At 54.2% G+C, this 23616-nt stretch overlaps 1 protein-coding gene across 1 annotated transcript; it reads left to right on the forward strand.

Annotated features, from left to right (window-relative positions):
• Positions 1 to 2546: 2546 nt before the first annotated feature.
• On the forward strand, positions 2547 to 13341 carry LOC119105667 (tubulin alpha-2/alpha-4 chain). Its single transcript, XM_037229132.1, has 4 exons — positions 2547 to 2595; positions 10097 to 10319; positions 11214 to 11378; positions 12261 to 13341. Exons 1-4 carry the CDS (start codon positions 2593 to 2595, stop codon positions 13217 to 13219), a joined length of 1350 nt encoding a protein of 449 aa, XP_037085027.1. The 5' UTR covers positions 2547 to 2592; the 3' UTR covers positions 13220 to 13341.
• Positions 13342 to 23616: the final 10275 nt, after the last annotated feature.

Raw genomic sequence — 23616 nt, forward strand, 5'->3', positions numbered from 1 at the left:
ATTCCCGGTTATCCTTTGATTTTCTCGCAACTGTTTGGTTTTCTGAGCAGTTACATAATCTCTAAATTTCTCAAGAGCGCCTATAACGGACTTGAGACCCATGACTTCCCTTTTAAAATTTATACGAGCCTTTCCAGTGGATGGATTTCTGGGATCAGAGCTCATGCTAAGCAACGGTTGTCTTGTGAGCACTGCCTCCCGCCATCTTATGGTGCAATGGTTGGCCAACGGCAGAATTTGGTGGCGAAGCTTAATGCTGCAGTGCCTGGCACAGTCCGTCCTGCCCTCCGACGTTACCTGGCCTTAAGCTCGGCCGCTGCCGCCGGCTGCAGGCCATACCTATCAAAGCCAAATAGCGAGCACCTGCAGTGACGCGAACCCGCCTGTAATAACCCCGCTACAGGTAAGTGGATCGGAAGGCAGGCGCTCTAACCAACTGAGCTCTCGGGACGGACAAGGCCATGGGGTTTTGTATGAAAACATAATCATGATTGATGTTTTCCTGTTCTTCTAAGAGCCAACAAAGCTGCTTGAAACTTCGTTGGCTGAAAGGAAAGCGCGTTTGCATTCAAGGAATGTACAGTTCAAGCTCACTGGCTGTTCATGAAATGATGTGGAATATACACAGAATGAATCAAAATCTCATCCAACAGCTAGGTGATAGGCAGCCACGTACGCAAGGCTTACCCAAGATCTCTAAGACGCCATTGACATTGTAGCGGTTCCTGGGACAGACGACGAACCACCAATGCCGGCGAACGTCATAGCTAACAAATGGCCAATGACGACCACTAACAGGAATCGATTTCTATTGAGTTGACCGTGTGACAGCGACTAATCAGCCATGCCGTTCTGTGGGCTACAAAAAGCCCGCACTGAACACCAATCTTGACTCGAAGGCAGCAGATCACCCGGGGCTGCATTTGCATTTGCTGCTATGGATTTATAATATATATATATATATATATATATATATATATATATATATATATGTGTGTGTGTGTGTGTGTGTGTGTGTGTGTGTGTGTGTGTATGTGTGTGTGTGTGTGTGTGTGCATGTCTGTGTTTGTGTGTGTGTATGTGCGCGCGTGTGTGTGTTGTTCAGAGCATTTGTTATCACGAATGTTTCAGTCGGATCAGCCATGAGTCTAGCCAATAAGACAGACTAACTTCCGGCTGCAGCTTGCGTGCATTTTCCAATAATCAAATCTGGTGGCACCAACACCCCCGTCTTCTTAGAAAAAATCCATGCACATAGTTACCCGTGCAATTAGGGATAGTCCCTTATTAACAACATTACCTCCGCTCTTGTTTCTCGAGTCCGTCCAAGGTACATTTTATTCGTGACCTGTCCGGTCTCGTGCGTCGGTGCAGCAGCCACCGGAGGACGATGAGAACGGTCCCGGCGGGCGGCTCTGGGCTGTGGCTTAGTCAGCGTTCCGGTGGCGTCGACCGGCGCTCAGTCGGAGTCCTGCCTGGCCGTGTGGTACGCGCGAGTCCTCTCTCACCTTTGTTTTTCCGGTGCATTATCGGTGCGCGTTTTCCGTGACCCTGGATTCCAGCTGGGTCCCACCCATGTGTGTCCTGAGGTGATTGACTGCGCCTGTTGTGACATGCGTCACGTGCATGGAGTGAGCACCCCGGCCCGGGCAGTGTGGCTGTCTTATAGGGCGTGGTCGTCAGCGGCGTGCCAGATCCCACCGTAGGTCGCTGGGCGCCGGCCCCTGTACGAGACTGTGGCCCGGCGGGCAGAGGGGTGACGTACCGGAGCCGGCGGAACAAGATGCTGAGGTGGCCTGGGTGGGTGTGGTCGCACCGATCTGATATGAATATTTGGTGAGGTACTTGCAAGCTGAGAGCTGAAGCCCGCGAAACCGAGGGCTACCCAACTGCTGCTCTCCCTCCACGGCACTGCGTTGCCACCATTTGAGCAGATTGCACCGCTTTTTGTGTGTTTTGAGCTATCAAATAGCACCAAAACAGATATGTACTGAAGGATATATGAGGCCTGTTTACGTCCACGTTTCCGCCTCAACCTCACGCATGGCCCAACATCACAAGGACGCCTGATGCCCGGGCCAGGCCAATAAGCAGCGCTGTGCGAAAGAAGTTGAATTATAGCGAGATCTACGATTGTTGCCATGCGCGAAAATCTGTATTTCTCTGACCTTAGTCATCTGATGCGTACCTCAGACTCATGATGTAGTACTGACGTCTCCGAAGGGTCGCCGGCAACATTCAAAAACTTGCAAAAATCGTCATTTTCGGGAGTATGGTCCCCGACGGCTCCAGATAGCCGAGTCCGCTCTGGCTGCTGGTTCGCTGTGGAGGTGTGGTGTTCAAGGCCCTTCACGCAGTTTGTGAAGGTCATTGGACACTGGCGCCCAACGCCACCGATTGCTGTCGGAGTTACCAGTCTCGAACTTTCTTCCATAGGCGGCGCCAGGCTCGCCGGCCGGCGGCCGCTGGCCCCGCCCACTACGGGTGACGTCATCCGAGGCTATAAGGGCGGAGGGCTTTGCCGGCGGTTCAAACGCACGCGCGCAGGTACGGGGTCTGTGCAGGCCGGCAGAGAACACCACAGCAGAGACAATGGTGAGTGGATCACTCGGCGCAGGTCATGGAGCTTACCGTGGGATGGAGGCTAGAGCGAGGATCACGTGACCCCGGCGAAATCGCGCGATCGGCTAAACAAACAACGACGATGAGCTACAGCCTGTACAGGACACCAGTGTTTGGGCACTGGTTTTCCATAAGGCACACGCATTGCTGCCCACGCTTAATGCTGTGAATGCGATAGTCATTACCTGCCTGACTGATACTTAAATGGCAGGCACTTTTTCTGTGGTCGTTTGATAGCCCCGCGTCAGTACTATCTAGCGCGCACGGATGATGGGACGGCTATGATGCACTGCTCCACGGACGAGACGCCCTGGGCGTGACACCGCTGAAGGATCCAGAGGGGCCTAGGTAGGTCAGACCGACTCGGCTCCAACCCGGCGACGTTCCGAGTCAGCCAGGCGCGTACTCGTGTTGGACGTTTCGTTGGCGTAGTCGCCTCCTCCTGGGAACTAAGTTCGACGGCCACGGCCACTGAGTTACGGGGCCACGTATCCTGCGCCGTCCTCCGAGGTTGTTCCGTGTCGGTAAGCCACCGATGCGTACCCCTGCGCCAGCCGCCGCGTATTAAGACGGACGCCTCGGGCAGGCCCGCCGTCTGCGGCGGCCCCGACCCGCCCTGCGCCGCCCTGCCTGCCGGGAGCCCGGCTCTGGCCGGTGTCCGCTGCCTGTCGGGAGCCCGGCTCTGCCCGGTGTCCCCTGCCTGCCGGGAGCCCGGCTCTGGCCGGTGTCCGCTGCCTGCTGCGAGCCCAGCTCTGGCCGGTGTCCGCTGCCTGTCGGGAGCCCAGCTCTGGCCGGTGTCCGCTGCCTGCCGGGAGCCCAGCTCTGCCCGGTGTCCGCTGAGGGCACGCCCTGATATCGATCGCGCGCCGCCAGACGCACCGCCCCGCGGGTCCGCAGGGTCACGGGCGCTGGGCCCGCGCCGCCCGTCAGCGGGGTCACGGGCCGCGCCACGCGGCGGGTCGCGGCGTGCCGGGGTCGCGTGGCGTTTTTCCGTGTTTTCGGGGGTGTTTGCCCGCGGCAACTGTCGGCATGCGGCGGATGGAGCGCGGCTGGACGGTGGCTTCGGTGTCGATGACTCAACAGCCGTGTTTGGTGACGCTTGACCTCCGGCCAGCGACGGAAGCTTCGCGTTGCTGTCCATTCGCTGAAACACTGGCTGTTGTCGTACCCCGGTTGAAGTGCCGATTCTCTTTGCACGTTGCCGCAAATTTGAGCGACGAAATTTGCTGGCATGCGTAACGCCCGCAAAGCGCCTCTTCATCTTTAAGCCCTCAGTGACGAAGGTGTGGTATTTTGTTCAATCGCCTCGATTAAAACTTCCGCGCCACGGGTTTACCCATGTTTAAGTCCTCTGTAACTGCTGGCGGCCGGTCGCTTCGAGCTGGCTGAACGCGTATCGCTCCTTGTAAACTGGCACCCTGACAGCCAATCGGTTTGAAGCGTGGCACCGTCTACACTGCGCTGTTCCCACGCGGCGGCCCTCCGTGCCGTGTTTACGCTGCGCTTGCGGGACGGCGGCTCCCGCAGGCCGCAAAAGGTTCCGGTGGCGGTGATCGATGCCTTTGTCCTTGAAATCACTCGTTGTTTTGAGAACCTCTCCACGAGGAAGTGCCTCTGACGTCAACAATGGATCAAGTTTCAGAAATTTCCAAGCGGACGATTATTGGTCCTGTGCACGCATTCAAGCAATGTCCGCACATCCGTGGCGTGGAGCGCGAAGCGTGACTGATCTTTGCCAGCGGTTCTGAACGTAATATCGCCACCAGACACCGTATCTCCGTCATTGCATGCTTACCTCGATGATGTCATCCAGCACTAACTCTCGGAGCGCAGGGTTTGGCTCGGGCCGCGTCCTCTCCAAAGCCACAACCCTGAATCCACACCTCGGTGATCGGCGTCAACTGTCTGACGGGTTGCTCGACCAACGCACATCCATCCTGGTGGCCTGTGATGTCTCGTCACATGTCTGCACAGGTATCCCTCTTTCCATGCCCCGCCCTGTCGGCCCTGGTCCCTCTCATGCCATGTGGTGCCCTGTTGGTCCTGTTCCCTCTCGTGCCATGCGGTGCCCTGTCGGCCCTGTTCTCTCTCGCGCCATGTGGTGCCCTGTCGTTCCATGTCTCTCGCTCGGTGTCTCGCCGTGCCATTCCGGGTCTCCCTCTCAGTCCCATTAGCCGCCAGACTCGCGTTCCACGACGCTGCCTTGCTGTGCAGTGATGCGCTGGTCCGTTATCCGTTTCTATTCATCCCGACTCGGGTCGCCGTAGCTATATGTAGCGGTTGACTGGTACGGACGCAGCGGGCGGCGTGTGAAATAGCCTTTGAAGCCGAGACGCCTGAAGGCCGCCAATCATCATCATCATCGTCATCATTGGTGCGGACCCAGCTCGCTCGATCATATGGCCTGCATGGCTGCATGGTCACATGGACGCCGTCAGCTCGCTCATACGGCCTAGTCCATTCCGGTCTAGTCATTCCGTTCTAGTCTGGTTAGCTGCTTGGACAACTGCGGACTGCGGTTGAGGGCGAGGGAAGAAAACACTAACCTGACCCCGTTTGTCTGAGCCACCGAGAACAGCATCTTGCGAAGGGCACACACCCTAAAACTGTGACAGTGGCATTGAAAACAGTGATAACCACTGCCACAGCCGCCAGACGGCGTTACCCACCCATTGTCCTGGATCTTTGTCGAGCCCTGACGGCAGTCTGAGATCGCCGTATGGTCTGTTCGTAGGACCTAGTAACCCTGAGTTTGCCACCCACTTCGTGACCCTGTTGACCCTCGCACTCCTGGTCCGGCATTTGATTTCTGTCCCAATCCCCGTCCGTCAGCACGAAACGGGCCTTGTTAATGGGAGTGTCTCAACTTCGGGACACATTTTTAAAAAAGCTCCGGTAAGACGTTCGTGATTGGCACGGTGTGCGGCAAGGGCCAGTTACTGAGAAGCGCATTGGTTGTAGTTTGAACCAGTGCTTCACTGTAGACCATGTGATGTCCCCGTTTCCCAAAGCCAAAGTGCACTTCGAAAAGAGCCAGTGTGGTAAATGGCACAGGGGAGAGATCAAAGCCATGATATAGCTTTTTACACAGGCGGAATTCCAGGGAAGATAACTCCATGTTCGCACGTTTTTTCTGTACAAAGTTTTTTCGAGCTTTCTTAGCATTTAGTACACAATCATTATGACGAATTAGTTTGTTGCAAGCATTATAGAGCACACATTGGAAAAAGCAAGACAGATGAAATGTATGACTTCCTTTGTGGTGAACAGGGAGTCCAATGATATTTCCTGTGCTTGAGCGGCTACTTCAAATCGAAATTATAATGTATTCAGGAGGATCTCGAGAAGACTGGTGCTACCGATCGGATTAAACTGAACCAAAAGATCAAATGGAGCGCATCTGATCTAGCAACAAGTGGGGTACAAAAAAGGTGTTATGCTCCCTTTAAAGTGATGGTTGCGGCGACTTCAATGTCCTGGCCGCTCCCACCACGATTCCCGTCTGGGTCCCGGTCCCGGTCCCGGCCCTGGTTGCGACCCAGGCTAGTGTCCGAGCTTCGGACCCTGTCACTGCCCCGGCTCCTCGTATCGTCCCTGTCCGGGCTCCTGCCCCGGTCTTTGCCTTCATCCCAGCGGCAGTCCTGGCCCCTGACCCCGTCCACCTCCCACTCCACGAGCCACTGCGATCGCGGGCGCGGTCTCGCCCCCCCCCCCCGTCGTCTCCCTCGCGGCTGCAGTCCCTCCGTCTCCGTCCCGCCACTGTCTCCGCCCCTCCCCCCTCGTCGTCTCCCTCGTGCCTTCGGTCCCTCCGTCTCCGTCCCGCCACTGTCTCCGCCCTGCCCCGGTCCCCGTCTCCCCCTCTCCTGCAGTCCCCGTGTCTCCGTCCCGCCGCGGTCTCCGCGCACAGTCCCGTTGCGTTTCCGGTGCACGGCGGTAGTAGCGCCTGTCCCGCGGTAATGGGTGTACCACGGTAACGGCCGTCCCGCGGTAATGGCCGTCCCGCGGTAATGGCCGTCCCGCGGTAATGGGTGTCCCGCGGTAACGGCCGTCCCGCGGTAACGGCCGTCCCGCGGTAATGGGTGTCCCGCGGTAACGGCCGTCCCGCGGTAATGGGCGTCCCGCGGTAATGGCCGTCCCGCGGTAACGGCCGTCCCGCGGTAATGGGCGTCCGCGGTAATGGCCGTCCCGCGGTAATGGGTGTACCACGGTAACGGCCGTCCCGCGGTAATGGTGTCGGCCGTGTGGCCGTCGCTCCTCAGCGGCTCGGCACCGGAAGCTGTGCCGCCCGCGGCCGCCGCCGTGTGAAGCTGCTGCGCCAGTCTCCCGGCAATGTTGCAGGCTTGAGTGCGGGTCCGTGGGCCTGGCCGTCCGCCCACGGCAGCCGCCAACAAACCCTGGCGCGCACATGCATCGCTGCTGGTCCTTGCCAAGGGAGCAGGAAGTGATGAGCTCCGGTGGTCAGACAGCAGTGATTGCTATCTAATTTATCAGCTCCTTCGCTCGAAACATCGCTGTTGTGTACTGTTACGTGGTTAAAGGGGTTACAAAGCTTCGGGCAGAATTCCAGTAGATTTGAGCGTGGTAAGGGTTCCCGTTTTAGTGCAACTTAAGGCCCCCTGTGACAGGGACCGTTGCCAGGTGACAGACTGGCCCGACGAGCTTTCTGGACAGGATTAGGATGTGAGCAGGTTACAGGAGAATGTCTGCATCGCGTGTCACCTTACCGAAATTCATGCGGACTCCAGCGACCTGTCGCAATGCCAGCGGCCGCATCTGGACTTACCTACCCCTTCTTCGTTAAAGCCCGCGTATGCCGCGGAGCCGTGCTCTTCGCTCGGTCACTGAACAGGAGCTGCACCCGGAAGGGCCAACTGAAAATACGAAATAAATTAAAAATACCAAAGCAGGCAGTGGTCATGAGACCAATCCCATCACATACATAGAATTCATACGTTTGCAACAGTCGCGCACTCGCCCTTTGGAAAGCCGCCGTTAGCTGGCTGTCGTCTCACGAAGCCGCACGGCCGGCTCGTGGCTGGGGAGCGCCGCCCCACCCAGCCACGTGGGGGTTCAATGTCGGTAATCTTCGGCTGTCCAACGGGCGCACTATCGACCGCTGCGGGATGTGTTGGTGGCAACCGCTGCGTTTCCATGGTGACGAGACACATCCCGGGCGTACGGGCGCGAGAATGATCCTGCAATGCCTGTGGAATGTTATGTCTCTCTGGTTCAGGAACTCCGCAGGTGGCCGCCTGCTGGCCATCTGGTGTTCAATATCAGCCGAATCTCGTCCGGTGGCAGCGGTATTCAGCTGTTCAATGATCGCAATGATCAAAATCGTAGCGAATCCACATTTTCCCGCGCAATCTGGAATTATGGCAGGCTCGGGTGACTGAAACGTAAGTTGGGTCTGCTGCTGTCGGCCGCCTTGACAAAGGCAACAAATAACTTGCGTTACGCAGAGAGTAGCTACGGGGATGAGGTTGGCAAAACTGGATATAGCTGCGATTTGATCGTGTATGCTACGACGAATCTGCAAGTTCAAACACACGATCTCTGTCCGTCTGCCTGTTTGCCTGCCCGTCTGCCTGCCTGTCTGTTCGTCTGTCTCCCTGTCGCTCTGTCTCTCCGTCTCTCTGTCTCTCTGTCTGGCTGTCTTTGTTTCTGACCCTCTGCCGTTGCCTGCATCATTCAAAGAGCTCTCTTCCCTTTCCATCCATTTATCAACCCACAGGGCATGCATTACACCAGTTTGCCACGCACGGCGCTCACTTCTGCAGCAAGGCGCCGATGTCCACAATCGACGCGGCCATCTCGCTCTCGGGGCAGCCTGTGACCCCGGTCTCACCTCCCGCCGCCGCCGCCCATCTGTTCTCCCGGGTTGGCGTCGGCGGCGCGCGGCGGTCCCCGCTCACGCCGATACCACGTGACTTCCGCCGCCCGCCGCCCGCCGGCCGGGCAGCTGGGCGGCTGAACAGCTGACCGCCCGCCGGCCAGGTGTCCGGTCGGCGGTTGGGGTTGCTCCGGATCCTAATCAGGCCGGCGCGCGGCGGGCAGCGGCACCGCGCCATGAAACGCGTGGCGCCCGCTGGTCCCGATTCTGGCTGCGCATGACAGCAGTTCCGAAAAGCTGTCATTCAACTCAAACCTGTCTGAATTGAATTACTATTGCATTTGGACGCATAAGTGCGCAGAACGCGCTACCTCCCCTCCGGTTTTCTGTCTGTATCCATTTTCCGCTCAGGGGGACAGACTTGGCGTGCTTGCCTCCGGGCGACGGCTCCTGGCCACCCGGCGACGAGGCCCGGATCTGATCCTGTCGTGACCTGTGCTCTCCGGATCTAATCATGTCGTGACCTGTGCTCTCCAGAGCTTCCCCTGTCGTGACCTGTGCTCTCCAGAGCTGCCCCTGTCGTGACCTGTACTGTCCAGAGCTGTCTCTGTCGTGACCTGTGCTGTCCAGAGGTGTTCCTGTCGTGCGCTTCTGTCGGGTTCCCCAGGCACAGCGTGGCCTCAGTCTAACGTCTGCGGGCACGCCACCGGAGGTGCAAACATGTCGTTAGAGGTCGAGGTTGTCGCGCGGCGGCCGCCACACACGCGGCAGGCCGGACGACCGCCTAACTCCTGACGACATTGATCAACCAGCGAGGGGTCAATACCGGCCCGCGCGGGGCCGGGCCCCAGCGCACAGACCTGACCAGGGCACAGCGCCACACCGGTGCTGGTGTGGTGTTGACAACAACACCAACACTTAGTCAACAGAAGCATTGATCAAATATTACCGCGCAAGAGTGCGGGGAGGGAGAGGGCAGGCATACTCAAGTTTGACAATATTTGATATTGTTTTGTCGGAACTCCTTGACGATAACTGGATCAAACCGCGTACCATTCCCCTCAGTGTTCTTAGAGCTCCCGTCTCACTGCCGGTAACTTCACGTATTTATGCTTATTAGACAGCTAACTCAAAGACATTACTGAACACAAGTTTGTTCTCAGCAACACCGTACTTTTTCCCAAAACGGTGACAGTGCTGTCAAGTTAGTACAAAAGGCCTACCCGTGGTCTCGTCCCAAAGCGAGTGGGACATGCTGTGTTTCCGAGGCCGGATGGGTCCGAATAGTCTGGATTCCCACATAAAGCGCCATATTTAACGTCATATTTTACTTAAAGCGTCATATTTCTCCGACTATTAACGAAAGGTTTACCTCCGGTGGCGCTGTCGTGGCGTTACGTGGTACGATACAGATCCTGCAGCGCTATTTGTCCACAAAACCGAGAAATGTTACCTCATAAATCGGACCGCTTTGTGACAGGCCACGATAATAATTTTATGCACGAAAGCTGATTCGTTCGGAATGTCGACAATTTCGAATTCGGAACTGTCTTTTTGAGGGTGTGGTTTCACCGTCTTTCAACCCTTTGTCTGCTGCTTTCTGCGTACAAACGGGACCTAACCTGGCAACCCTGCCGGCAGCGCGAGTGCATCTCGATCCACCTGGGGCAGGCGGGTTGCCAGATGGGCAACGCCTGCTGGGAGCTCTACTGTCTGGAGCATGGCATCCAGCCGGACGGCCAGATGCCCTCGGACAAGACCATCGGCGGCGGCGACGACAGCTTCAACACCTTCTTCGCCGAGACGGGCGCTGGCAAGCACGTGCCGCGCGCCGTGTTCGTCGACCTGGAGCCCAGCGTGGTCGGTACGTGAGAGGTCGAGGAGGGTGTGGGGTACGTCGCGACCTGTGGCGGAAGGCATGCAGAGCGCTCGCGATCGGGACCGGGAACAACTAAAACAGAGTCTCGGCTGGGCGGACACGCATCCTTTTCCGGGCTCGTAACATGTGCGGGGCTGACCTGCCGGAAACCAAAAGCCTGCATGCTCTTGCCTCCATACAGTACGACGCATTGCCACGTCCTGCCCCGTGTCAGTGCGACGCATTGCCACGTCACCGCTCCGCCGTCGGCGACCGCCCCACGTCTGGCCTTGGCGGGCGGCGGCGGCGAGCGCGCCTGTTCAGGCTGGCCGCGGCGGCGCGGTGATGTCGCCGCAGGCCCGGTCCGCCACGGTCAGCAGAGCGAGACGCCCGCGGCCGGCCGGCCCGTCCGTCATCGGGCTCCGGGTCCCGCTGCACGGTTCAGACGCCGTGGCGGTGTTTGGTCGATGCACCGCCGTCAGACTGTGACGACGAGGCGGCCGGTGCGCGTTCCAGCCTGTGAAGGGTTACAGAACCGACCCCCAGCCAGGCGTAGAGCGCAGGTTACACTGGATCTGTGGGATGGCACGCCAGCCGGAACAATACTTTTCCACCGTAATTCACCCGTCACAAGTCTGGTGCTGCGATCGATCACGTAAAGCTTTCTCGTTCACCCGCTTCAATGCCACCATATAGCCACGTCGGTTGCCGCCGAAACCGGGCGCGAGGAGCGGTGTTGTGGTGTGATACAAGCCATCGCACTTTATAATTAAGTTCTTCCGAGGCATGCGAACAGGCTACTACAAATGCATAATGCTAGTCACTCAAGGCACCCAAGATATACCGAGTATTTATGCCTGCAACGTCACCACTTAACCGGCTGACCACCTTGCTCCTCAGACGAGGTCAGAACGGGAACCTACCGCCAGCTCTTCCACCCAGAACAGCTCATCACGGGCAAGGAGGACGCGGCCAACAACTATGCGCGAGGTCACTACACCATCGGCAAGGAGATCGTGGACATCGTGCTCGACCGGATCAGGAAGCTGGCGGACCAGTGCACGGGTGAGGCAGCTCGATTCGGCAGAGGTCTCGTGTTCTGCGAGTGTCGGCGAGGGCGCTCAAGAGAATTAAGGACTATCGGGTCGCTTTCGGGTAGTCGTGGATATCATCTTAATGCTTCTTCTGGCGCTCGTGTTGGTAGTGTTGGTGGTGATGGTGGTGCTGATGATGATGATGATGGTGGTGGTGGTGGTGGTGGTGGTAATGTTGTTGTTGTTGATGCTGATGATGATGATGATGACGACGATGATGATGATGATGATGACGGTGGTGGTGATGGTGGTGGCAGTGGTGATGTAATCCACTGATCATGACAACGTCCGTATCGATGACCGAACTCATCTCCGCTGAGTCACCATTGGCATTAGAGTGGGATTTACTTCACGGGGAGGTGCTCGCCACCATTTCTAATCAGTATCCACCCACCCACCTCTTACTCATCGGCTGACATTTGCGACGCATGACTTCTGAATTATGAAAGAAAACATCCTAAGCGAATTACGGCTAACTTGGATGGTTTTGCCTTGGTTGTGTCAAATGGGATATCAAGTCAGGTACTATGACGAAATCAAGCACGATCAATGATTTGTTGTAACATTTCAGGAGCATGTGCTTGACATGTTTTTAAGTGTCTTCAAACACCTGACCATCAGAGCTATTTTCTTCAGGTCGCTAACGAACCCAGCCCATTGTCCATTGTCTATGAATAGGCGTGGCTTTATTCAGCCCGTGAGGGCCTGTAGTTAACGTCCACCCATTGTGCGGCGCATGTCCTGTAAGTTTTTCAAGGCTATTTTTGCAACAGCTCATTGTTCCGCTATCTGAGAACCACAACGGCAGAACTTTTCACGAACGATGTGCAGATGACCTGACGAATTGTTTCAGGTCTACAGGGGTTCCTGATTTTCCACTCGTTCGGCGGCGGCACCGGCTCCGGCTTCACCTCGCTGCTGATGGAGCGGCTCAGCGTCGACTACGGCAAGAAGTCGAAGCTCGAGTTCGCCATCTACCCGGCGCCGCAGGTGGCCACGGCCGTGGTCGAGCCCTACAACTCCATCCTGACCACGCACACCACGCTGGAGCACTCGGACTGCGCCTTCATGGTCGACAACGAGGCCATCTACGACATCTGCCGCCGCAACCTGGACATCGAGCGTCCGACCTACACCAATCTGAACCGGCTGATCGGCCAGATCGTCTCCTCCATCACCGCCTCGCTCCGCTTCGACGGCGCCCTCAACGTCGACCTGACCGAGTTCCAGACGAACCTGGTGCCGTACCCGCGCATCCACTTTCCGCTGGCCACCTACGCGCCGGTCATCTCGGCCGAGAAGGCCTACCATGAGCAGCTGTCTGTGAGCGAGATCACCAACGCCTGCTTCGAGCCGGCCAACCAGATGGTCAAGTGTGACCCGCGCCACGGCAAATACATGGCCTGCTGCATGCTGTACCGCGGCGACGTCGTGCCCAAGGATGTCAACGCCGCCATCGCCGCCATCAAGACCAAGCGCAGCATCCAGTTCGTCGACTGGTGTCCGACCGGCTTCAAGGTGGGCATCAACTACCAGCCGCCGACAGTGGTGCCCGGCGGCGACCTGGCCAAGGTGCAGCGCGCCGTCTGCATGCTCTCCAACACCACCGCCATCGCCGAGGCCTGGGCCAGACTCGACCACAAGTTCGACCTGATGTACGCCAAGCGCGCCTTTGTGCACTGGTACGTCGGCGAGGGCATGGAGGAGGGCGAGTTCTCCGAGGCGCGCGAGGATCTGGCCGCCCTGGAGAAGGACTATGAGGAGGTGGGAGTCGACTCGGTGGAAGGGGAGGGAGAGGGTGAGGAGTACTAGTCGCCCCTCGCCTCTCTCTTCCCTCAACCTACGGCTTGTGCGCATGCGTGCTCGATTGCTTTTCGGTTGTCCCCGACCTTGCCGGTCTGTGATCCTCGATAATCAGTCCAGCTTACTGACAATGTTTTACAGCCTTTCGTGTCGAAGCCTGTGTGTGAAGCCGCGATCTCCGACCGAGAGCCTTGCCAGACCTCAGAGGGGAGTGGCTGGGGAACCACTAACTGCCTGTGAAATGATGCCGTGCCCAGCACGTCTGGCCTGACGATCACGTGTCGTGGGTCCGTGTGGTGTGAGCACCGCCGCGCCCCCTGATGGTTTTCTGTATTGGTAGACCGGACAGACGTGCTCGGTTTTCTGCATTGGTAGACCGGACAGACGTGCTCAGCTTCAAGCAAAGCCAAGTGGAACGCGTCACTCATTCCTTGTCTCTTGAGATTACGTCTTGAATACATTGCGAAGGTCTTCGCCGCTCTTCCTCGTTTCCGCTGGTGTAACCGCTGTGTTCGGTGGTTACACCGGCGTTTGTTGTGGTTGAACCGCAAGGATGGACGACGATTATGATGATGATTATTACAAGTATGGACGACGATTCAGATGATTTCATAATCGCTGTCAACTGTTTAATCAAATCTGCATAATCGCTGCCGACTTAACCTCTTCTGACTTTTTGTCCTTCGGCTGTTATCCGTGTCAGTTTTTTTGGTTGTAGACTTTTTCTCGATTCAACATCTATCGCTATCGACTTTTGCCTCTGTTTTTGTGTTCTTCGGATGCTTTCATATTCAAAGTTTTTCTTCAGCTGCTTCAATCCTTGTCGACTTTTATTCCCACTGACCCTTTGTACTTCGATTTTTCCCGATTCTACCCATAGCCCCGCACAGGGACCGCGCTACGGATTTTGAGATGGAGGCACAATTTTCCAGGGGCCTCCTGGACAAATGGGGTCTCCTCACAGGGGCCTCCTGCACAGTGTGATATTCAAGGGGAAGGGGTACCGAGAGCATGCGCCCCCTTACCAAACGGCTGCATACATCACATCCAAGTACATAAGTGTTAGCAGTTAAAACATCCAGAATGGGGCCCTCTTATTATCCAGCGGTGTCTCACTAACATAAAACAGGGCCTCATATCCCTTCAAAGGGCCTCCAAATGCATAGAGGGATCTCGTAATCCAGAACAGGATGCTTGCGATTCACGAAGGGAGCCTCCAAACCTAGCCGTGGGTCTCGCTATCCCAAGACAGTGCACTGTGATCCAGAACCGCGGCCATCTGCTCTTATTCAGAAAAGGGACCTTATTATCCAGAAAAGGGATCTCATCGTGTATTAAAGGGTCCTATGAGCTCGATGAATTTCTCCCTTGCTCAGTTATGGGGCCCTTTGCTCTGCACTTTGTTATGCCATAGGAAGCTGCAATGTTTTAGGAAATTCTGTACTTAAGGGCAAAATACAACGCTGTGGGAAAAAGAGGGTTCCCAGATTTTGTGTGTGTGGGTAGAACATACTTTTGCCCCCCACATTGTCTGCCGGCAGAGAGAGTGCAAATGCTCCCTCTGGCCCCTATGCTGCGGCGCCCTTGGCCCTGCATATTTTTTCTGCTTGCTGTTGGACCTTTCTGACCCGAATTTTATTTCTGTTGGCTCTTTGTCCTTCGACTTTGCTCATTACCGCGATATTACTGTTATTCCTGCCGACTTTTTTGACTGCTTGCCCTTGGACTTTTACCAATTTTTCCTTTCATCCCTCCCCACTTTGAAACTTTCCACTATTTTTGCTCGACTATTTTCGTTTGCTTTTTCCATTTGGATTTTTCATCCGACTTGCTCTGCGCTAGCCCTCCCCACCACGCGTCGTATCGGCTTCACGAGGGCATCGGCATTGGGGCATGACCCGTCGGCTCGGCGGCATGGCTGGCCGGCGTCGAGGCGTGACTCATCACCGGCGGCATGACTCAGCCGCCGAGTGGCAGCACGTGACCAGACGGGCCTGCAGACCGTCGGCTTTCTCGTCCGCTGGCTGCACGCTATGTGGTGGCTCCTCGTCCAAATGACACGCCAGGAATTCCAGCGGCGAATGAGCGCTGCGAATCAAATGAGGAACGCTAGAAGATGAGCTTACCAGAGACTGTGTGATTGTGTAAGCAGCCTACACGTTATGTCAATGTTCACATCGGCAGCGATACTGCGATCCCGGGGTGGACTGAACTCTGTAGTCTGAGCACGAGTCTGGAAACCAGCATTAAAACGGACAAAAGGCATTGGCGACAGTACGTGAGTATGGTCAGCGATCTAAAAGCTGGAAGACTCGCAGCTAATGCTGAGTATGGGGATGGCCGCGTCATTATCAGCCCGACTCTGATCGGTCGCATTATGACTGGGATGTGTTGTCCGGCTCCGGTGACAGCCGGGTCGGCAGCATATTGACTCCATGAGCTGTAAACGCCGGTACTTTCGATGCATTTTTACAATTTAAGAAAACACAAATATTGTTCATTTGCCGTTCGTCAGAACAACACCATGTACTGCTCTAATGCTGAAATCTAAAAACAGATTATTGAATGCAGTAGGCTGGCTTAACTCTGACCCAACATAGCCATTTTCAAAGCAGCTGACCCTACCTTGGCTCACCGAGGTCATCCCTGACCGCTCCAGGGATGAAGCCCTGTCTGTAGGCTGGACGGCACCGACATGCTCCTAGGCCCGACCAAGTCTGTCACACTGAATCCGCCGACGCTCAGTTAGATGGTCCAATCCGCCTCGGTGCGATCCCGTGCGTAGGAACAACCCGGGTCTGGCCTTATCATCAAAACAACATTATTGATTGCAGTGACTCTATGCAAGGGCTCATTTGAGCAAGCTTATCACAAGTTATCTTGGAATCGTTCAGCTCATTTGTGACCATTTCTGGCCAAGTTCTTTGTTCGGCACGGGTTCTCCTTCGAAGTTCCTGTTTAAGTAAATATGTGCAGCGTAAAACGATGCAACGTCATTACCCGGTGGTTTTTCGAGCTTTATCGAGTGGTTTAACTAGCGTTATCACAAACCAACTTGGGATTTAGATTTATCATCGCTGCTTCGTTAAAAACAGGTGAAAGTGCCTCATCAAGTTGGAAGTTTGAATTCACGTGCAGGCTGACAAAAAAGTACCCAATTCACCTTTTGGATGAAACAAAACTTCGAGCAGTTAAATCCTTGCGAAATGTAATACCAATTTGTTCGATTTATGCTACTTACCAACAGTTTGTGATACATGGTGTTTACCAATCACTTGCGACATAAAGTGCATACCAATCCAAGTCCCTACAGATTGACGCGTTTAACTACAACTCCATTGGAAGCTACAACTACATTAACCAGCTCCGGCGTGTTGCACGTTCCACTCTCATAATCTGCGTCGAGACAAACTTGCTTGAGACAATGCTTTCTGCGTCGAAATATGACGACTTCAGTAGCTTGCCCAGAGCCTGCCGAGCGACATTGCTAATGTTATTCTAATGTGGATATGCCACAGGTCGCTGAATACTCATTCCTAATCGAAAATGCATGGCGAATGGATGCGTGATCCTCACTCCCAAACTTAAAGTAGAAGAATCCAACGCTTTGGTGTGCACCACGCAAAAAAAACGAAACGATCAAACACCAAAATAGCAAGTGACAACTCAAATAACTGAAAAAGGTATTCACGGCCCCGTGGCGAATGAGGTTGCATTCTGAAGCTAACTGATCCCTGCTGACCAGCAGATCAGGCAGGCCTGAGAGCAGTGGGCACGCGCACCGCGTGCCGCCCTTCGTGAGACGCGTGACGGCACGTGGCCGGGGTGGGGCGCGTGTTGCGTGCAGAACACTGCGTGCTGGGCTCCTGCAGTGTGCGGCTGGCTGCTGGCATGATTCCCCCACGCGCCGGTATGATTACTGTGAATTATGGCGAGCAGAAAAAACTCGATGGCTTGATTAGGTGTCTGTCTGCTGACATTAGCCCTCAAGACCGTTTTAAATATATAAGCCGGCCGTTGGGTTTCGTGTTTGGTTAATGTTGTACAGTAGAGTCTACCGTTTAGTGGATCTTTGTATTCGCGTGAGAAAATAGATCAAGAATGGATGGAAAGACACCGGCACTTTCCAAGCACACACGAGTAAACTTAAACCTGAACTTCATCCTTTGTGCCTTGATGAGTTGAAAACTGTTATAATGTTACAGCCTGAGAGTCCTTGAAACTGCCTACCTCAAAAAGTTCTGAAAGGCTCTATAAGGCTCATGACTTGTGTGATGATGATGATGATGATGATTTGGGGTTTTAGGGCGCATCGACTGCTGTAGGTCATGCAGCGCCCATGCTCATAACTTGTGTCATGGACAACTTTACTGACGGTGGAGTTGTATTTTGTTCAGACAATCATGCAACATTGAGCTGCCCAGTAAAGGTCCTCAGTGCCCGAATGGAAAAACGTTTCATGGAAGCCAAATTATGCTTATTTATGGCACTCCATGTTAGTGGGATCGAGCTTAAGGGGAATGCTCCACAGTTGCGAAGGATTTTAATTAAAATAACTATATTGAGGATCATTCGATGCACCTCACGGCCACCTCCTTTTTAAGACCTAAAACCCTTCAAAAGTTATTGAGCTACACATCCGCAGAGATGTGTCGACTATCTCAAGGAGACTGTTGCAAGACCACTCAGGTATTCATGACGCCGTAATAATGCCATTCAAAGCCTGCTCTTCCATTATCCATCCGGTGATCAAGGCCACGATAGAGTCGTTCATATCTGGCGTTCGTGAACATGATTTCCAGATATAACCGTCGTCAAATGGCTCTCATTCAATAAAGTGCAAGGTGCGATGGCCTAATCAAACAACAACGCTTTACAGAAGATGTTTACTAAACAGGGAAATAGTGTAGTCTAGAGCAGTCTTTTCCAACTAAAAGTATACCAAGAGCTATAAGTGAGCTTATTTCATCATGTCTGATGCTTGCTTCAATATATTCAGATATGGAACATTCACTGCAACAAAAAATAGCCCTTGAGATATGTTACCGAACCGCACAACTTATGTGATATCTTTTTGCGGTTGGTTTGCTCTGTCCGTTATAATTTTGCTCAAAAGTCTTTTTTGTTTCATCATGGGCATATTGGAGACCTGGTATCACCGTGGTGTGCGAACCCACTTCTTGCCTCAGAGGATAACGAAAGCATATACCCCCCTCGCCCCCCTAAGAGATTCTCCCCACATTGCTGGCTAAACTTTGGAGACAACAGACTTTGACCGGCAGGCAAAAAATTGACTTAAAAATGGAGCAGAGATGCCGCAGCTTCCTCGGAGTTGCTAAGCAATAATTTTTCGGGAGATGGTCCCATCCCTACGGTCAGCTCTCATAATCCGCTTCAGTCTATAGCCATTTACACGCATTTTATATCCGATGAACTCGTCATTCCGTCTTGCCACCGACCCCAGGTCTAGCCCATCTCAGAATTTAACATATTCTCCGTAACATATATATCCATCCGCCATATTTTGACCAAGGAGTGAAAGCAGGATTTCACAACGGGGTGGGCACAGCTAAAAATTGCCATGGAGACCAAGCTTGCGCGCCGCAGACGCGCGCAATTTCGTGACACAACGCCGCACGGTCTCGATTTCTTTGTTTTGGAATTGACACATCATTAATTTGGTAAGAGAGGCGCACAAGTCCCGAAGGTTACTGGAGGTTGCTGCACGCGTACGCCCTGTTTTTATCAAGCGGCATGCAATGTTTGGATTGAGCCAACGGGCCCAGATCCAATAATCTTGGTCCCAGTTCTTCACTGGCAAAACCCCAGCCTGACGTTGCTACCTATGACGTCACACACAAACAATCGCATTCCAACGCGTAGAGCTGTTGTGACGCACTTGCCTGCCACGCTATAGATTGGAACTTGTGAACGGCGTTTGACAATGGGGAAAAGGGGCAGGCAACGACAGCCATTCAGCACACAAACCACGCGTCGTGTCACGCACGGGCATGAGCATGAGCAGCTTGCGCCGGTTGGTGCAGTCCGCCGCAGCAGCTCGCGCCTCGAACGCGGCGTCGTGGCGCCGAACCCGCACCAGTCACATGGTCGGCCGGCGCCGGTGCCACTTATCGAGGGAGCTCAGCTGCGTCCGAACACCCCGGCCGGCAGCGGCATCGGCGCCGGCGCCACATGGCCGCCCCCGACGGCGGCGGCCGGGCAGGCGGGCGGGGCAGGCTGGGCAGTGGCGTGCCCGGCTCGGGTGATCAGCGGGGCAACGCGGCAGCTGCGGAGCGGCCGGGCGTGATGACGCCGCCATCGAACAAACAGACATGCCGGGGGAAACCGGGGGACCGGGAGGGACGGAGAGGAGAGCGAACCAGGTGTGGAGGGAGGCAGAGGACGAGAGGCAGGTGAGAGGAGTCACGACTGGTGCGGGGTGAAGCAGAGGACGGGAGACGGGTGAGAGGAGTCACGACTGGTGCGGGGAGAAGCAGAGGACGGGAGACGGGTGAGAGGAGTCACGACTGGTGAGGGGTGAAGCGGAGGACGGGAGACGGGTGAGAGGAGTCACGACTGGTGCGGGGTGAAGCAGAGGACGGGAGACGGGTGAGAGGAGTCACGACTGGTGCGGAGAGAAGCAGAGGACGGGAGACGGGTGAGAGGAGTCACGACTGGTGCGGGGTGAAGCAGAGGACGGGAGACGGGTGAGAGGAGTCACGACTGATGTGGAGGGAGACAGAGGACGGGAGACGGGTGAGAGGGGTCGTGACTGGTGTGGAGGGAGACAGAGGACGGGAGACGGGTGAGAGGGGTCGTGACTGGTGTGGAGGGAGACAGATGACTGGAGACGGGTGAGAGGAGTCACGACTGATGTGGAGGGAGACAGAGGACGGGAGACGGGTGAGAGGGGTCGTGACTGGTGTGGAGGAAGGCAGAAGACGGGAGACGGGTGAGAGGAGCCACGACGGTGCACGGCGTCGTGTCCTTGCCGTCCGATGCACCGATGTGCCCGATGACCCAGACATTGCTGCTTTCTTAGTTGGTCATGGACCACAGACTAAGCACGCTGGCCGATATGGGTGAATCGTGAGCCTGAGGTATCGGCTGGCACCATTTGTAAGCCTGTCTGTTGCTGATTTTAATCATGGAGCGTTCAAATGATATGACGATGATAATGAGAGCTAACGGCCAGCCGAGACCGATCCAGGGAAACCAGAACCGATTCGGGCCAATTCGTGAAGTCTTAACGACACCCTGACAGGCAGACATGTTCGTGTGGTCGATACTACACCCGAACATGAGATCCATGCCCGGAGCATGGACGCCGAGCACTCCCCAGCAACCCAGAGTCGGGCTGAAATGTGCGACTAGCCAGGTCAGACAAATATTTGCGCTTCATCTCAAACTGTTGTGAATATGTGGTCAACTTTATATTTAGTGTCTATCCTCGGAACAGACTCGGGTTTGACCCAGACTTCTTTTGAGTCCACTCAGGACTGACTCACAGTCACAGGTTTGGGCATCCAATTCAGCTCCCGACTCAAATACGACTCAATTTCTTTTTGTTCGACTCAGATCAGGTTCATTGCTTGCGTGAAAGAATCTGACTCATGACCCATACAACTTTCGAATCAAAAGTCTCATTCAATTAAATTGAAATATATATATATATATATATATATATATATATATAGGTAAAAAATTGCCTAGTAGCAAGTTTGTGGTTTGAACCTAGTAAATGCAGTGCAGCAAAGAACACCTTTCCTTTAACCTGTTACCAACCGGCTCTCTCAAGTCACAACTACAAAGTTAGCAGTACTTACAACCCAGACCCAGTATTGTACACACCATGCAATGAGGACTAGACTGCACTAAGTCTGACAGTTGGCAATCCCCCCGAAAAATGAAGGCCAATTAATTACATGTACATGTAGGGAATCGAATTCCCCCTAGCCAGCACTAACCATGCCATCGGCAATGGCTAGTGCTGGCAATTCAGCAATTCAACATCAGATTCAATTCAATTGCAATTCGTCAACGTCAGCAATTCGACATCAGATTGCAGTTCTTCCAACAATGATAAGGTGGCATAAGTTGCAAAGGTAACGCGGCTTTACCTACTTATCTGAACTTAATAATCATCACTAATTGCAACTGCATTTCTCACAGGCAAGCTCAGCAAAAATCCACTTCACACGACCAACGTCTTCTAGTCAGCAGTTCACTGGACTGGACTGAACTGAACTGAAGCTCTGAGCAACTGAGCTAGAGATGGGCTAACAAAGGCGCCGACTGGTTTCCACCAAGATGCCTTAAACTCATCACGTCAGGTCCCTCTATGATGGGTCAGGAGTCACAACGGGCTTCCGCAATATACAGGTATTAGACCGCTATGTTCCGCTTTACTCGCACTCTAAGACTACTTAAGTTGGAGGTCAAGGTCTCACAAGCTGCGTGTTGTATGGGGATAGTTATTGGTAATATCCCTGGAAGGTCACGTGTGACACACTATGCGCATATGACCCAAGGCCATTTTGGAGCCATACAACTTACTGACACAACATTGTTAGTAATGATCGACTAATGATTCAACTGAAGAAATTTACAAAGCATGTGTGACTCAGCTCATGACACAAAGCAACACAATTTCCTAGTTAGCCGATTCAGCGCACGAATTGACGAATTGACATGATTCAGCCCGGGTCGAGCTGATTGAACTTATATATATATATATATATATATATATATATATATATATATATATATATATATATATATATATGTGTGTGTGTGTGTGTGTGTGTCTGTATATAAGTATACATGTGTATTATATATATGCGTATATTTTTACTATATATATATATATATATATATATATATATATATATATATATATATATATATATATATTTATATATATTTGTATATATGTACGTATAGTTACATAGCACGCGCACGAGGCACGAGCTGCGCCCGTACCTCGGAGCGCCCCAAAGTACAGCTTGCGGCCACCATTACCGAGCAGACTGGACAGGTGTTCGTGATGGTTACAACCCGGCAGAAGTGTCGGTGGGAGCCAACAGCAGCTTCCAGCAGCTCACACCTGCTCTGATGCCGGCCCGGTCCGCAAACACCGGCCGCCGATTCCTGCCGCACCAGCGCCACCACCGGCTGTCCGACGAGGTCATGTTTATGGCGGTGGAAAAACATGGCATGAGTTTCGCCCGCTCCCCCCATCATTAATGAGGGGTCCGGATGTCGATCTGTGCACACCTTTGTCCTCCACCCCTTCCCGAACCCCGATAATGTCATCGACCAAACGCGCGTGCCGTAGTGTAGACTGCATCCGGCAGGTGGCAGGCGTATCGATCACATTGCGTCACCGGCAGCGGGCCGTGCAATTTCACGGCGGCACGTGGTCAGCGGGCACCGGTCAGTCAGCACGTGATGAGCTGTCAGCCCGGCGCCGGTGGCCGTCCGGCCGTCCAGGGTGTGACACGCCCACAGCCGAGATGTGGGCCAGCCCCGCCTAACACTGGGAGCTCTGACCGCGGCAGTTGCCAGGAGCCGGATGTTTTTTTACCATGGTTGGACCACACGACCAAGTGATGTTTGTGACATGTTTATGACACTCAAAAGCATATCATACATGGGAAGGTGAGTCCCTGTAAGCCACGTATCGTTAAGAGCTAAGATAGGTTGCGTTCCGCACGCAGATATTTTGCTATCAACATAACCATTTCACCTCCATGGCGGATGGACTCGCCGGCACAGCAAACCATCACGCAGAGCGGCCACTGATTGCCGCAGCCTGATGATGTTGAGCATATAAAAATCTCTATTCCCAATGAGTAGCATGTTAAAGAAACCTAATCTAGCTGAAATGTCTGGGTTCACGATTTTTACGGCGGCTTTCCTGCTGTGAGCCGTCCGGTCCCTTCGCTCCAAATCGCCTGCGGACTTGATTTTGTCACGCGGCGAGTGGGGGTTCCGGTATCATAACAATGCCAACGCACCATCTGCACATGACGAAAAGCAACGCCTTTCAGAGGCACTCTGACGGGAAAAGCAAACGGCTAGAGAAAGGGAAGATACGGAAATTAGGGAGATAACGAAGCGTTCTGCTCAGATGATTCAAGCAGACTTTGTGGGCGAAACCTAACTTCTTAAACCTTATTTTCCCGACAAGGGTCACATTAACCCAAGGTGTTACTATTTGACAGCAGAAGTCTGCACCCTTCGACCTAGCGGTTTAAGGCTTGACGACTTTTCCTAAACGTTCAACGCACATGATCTGTCAATACATCAGCCCCCTGCACCATCCAGAGGCTTCTCTGGGAGAGGGTATGGAAAGGCATGTTGGGACAAATCACAGCCTGCTCAAGGCTGACGTGCCCCTCCAC

This window comes from Pollicipes pollicipes, unplaced genomic scaffold (assembly GCF_011947565.3).
Source record: "Pollicipes pollicipes isolate AB1234 unplaced genomic scaffold, Ppol_2.1 Scaffold_6138;HRSCAF=7277_pilon_pilon_pilon, whole genome shotgun sequence".
Taxonomy (NCBI): domain Eukaryota; kingdom Metazoa; phylum Arthropoda; class Thecostraca; order Pollicipedomorpha; family Pollicipedidae; genus Pollicipes; species Pollicipes pollicipes.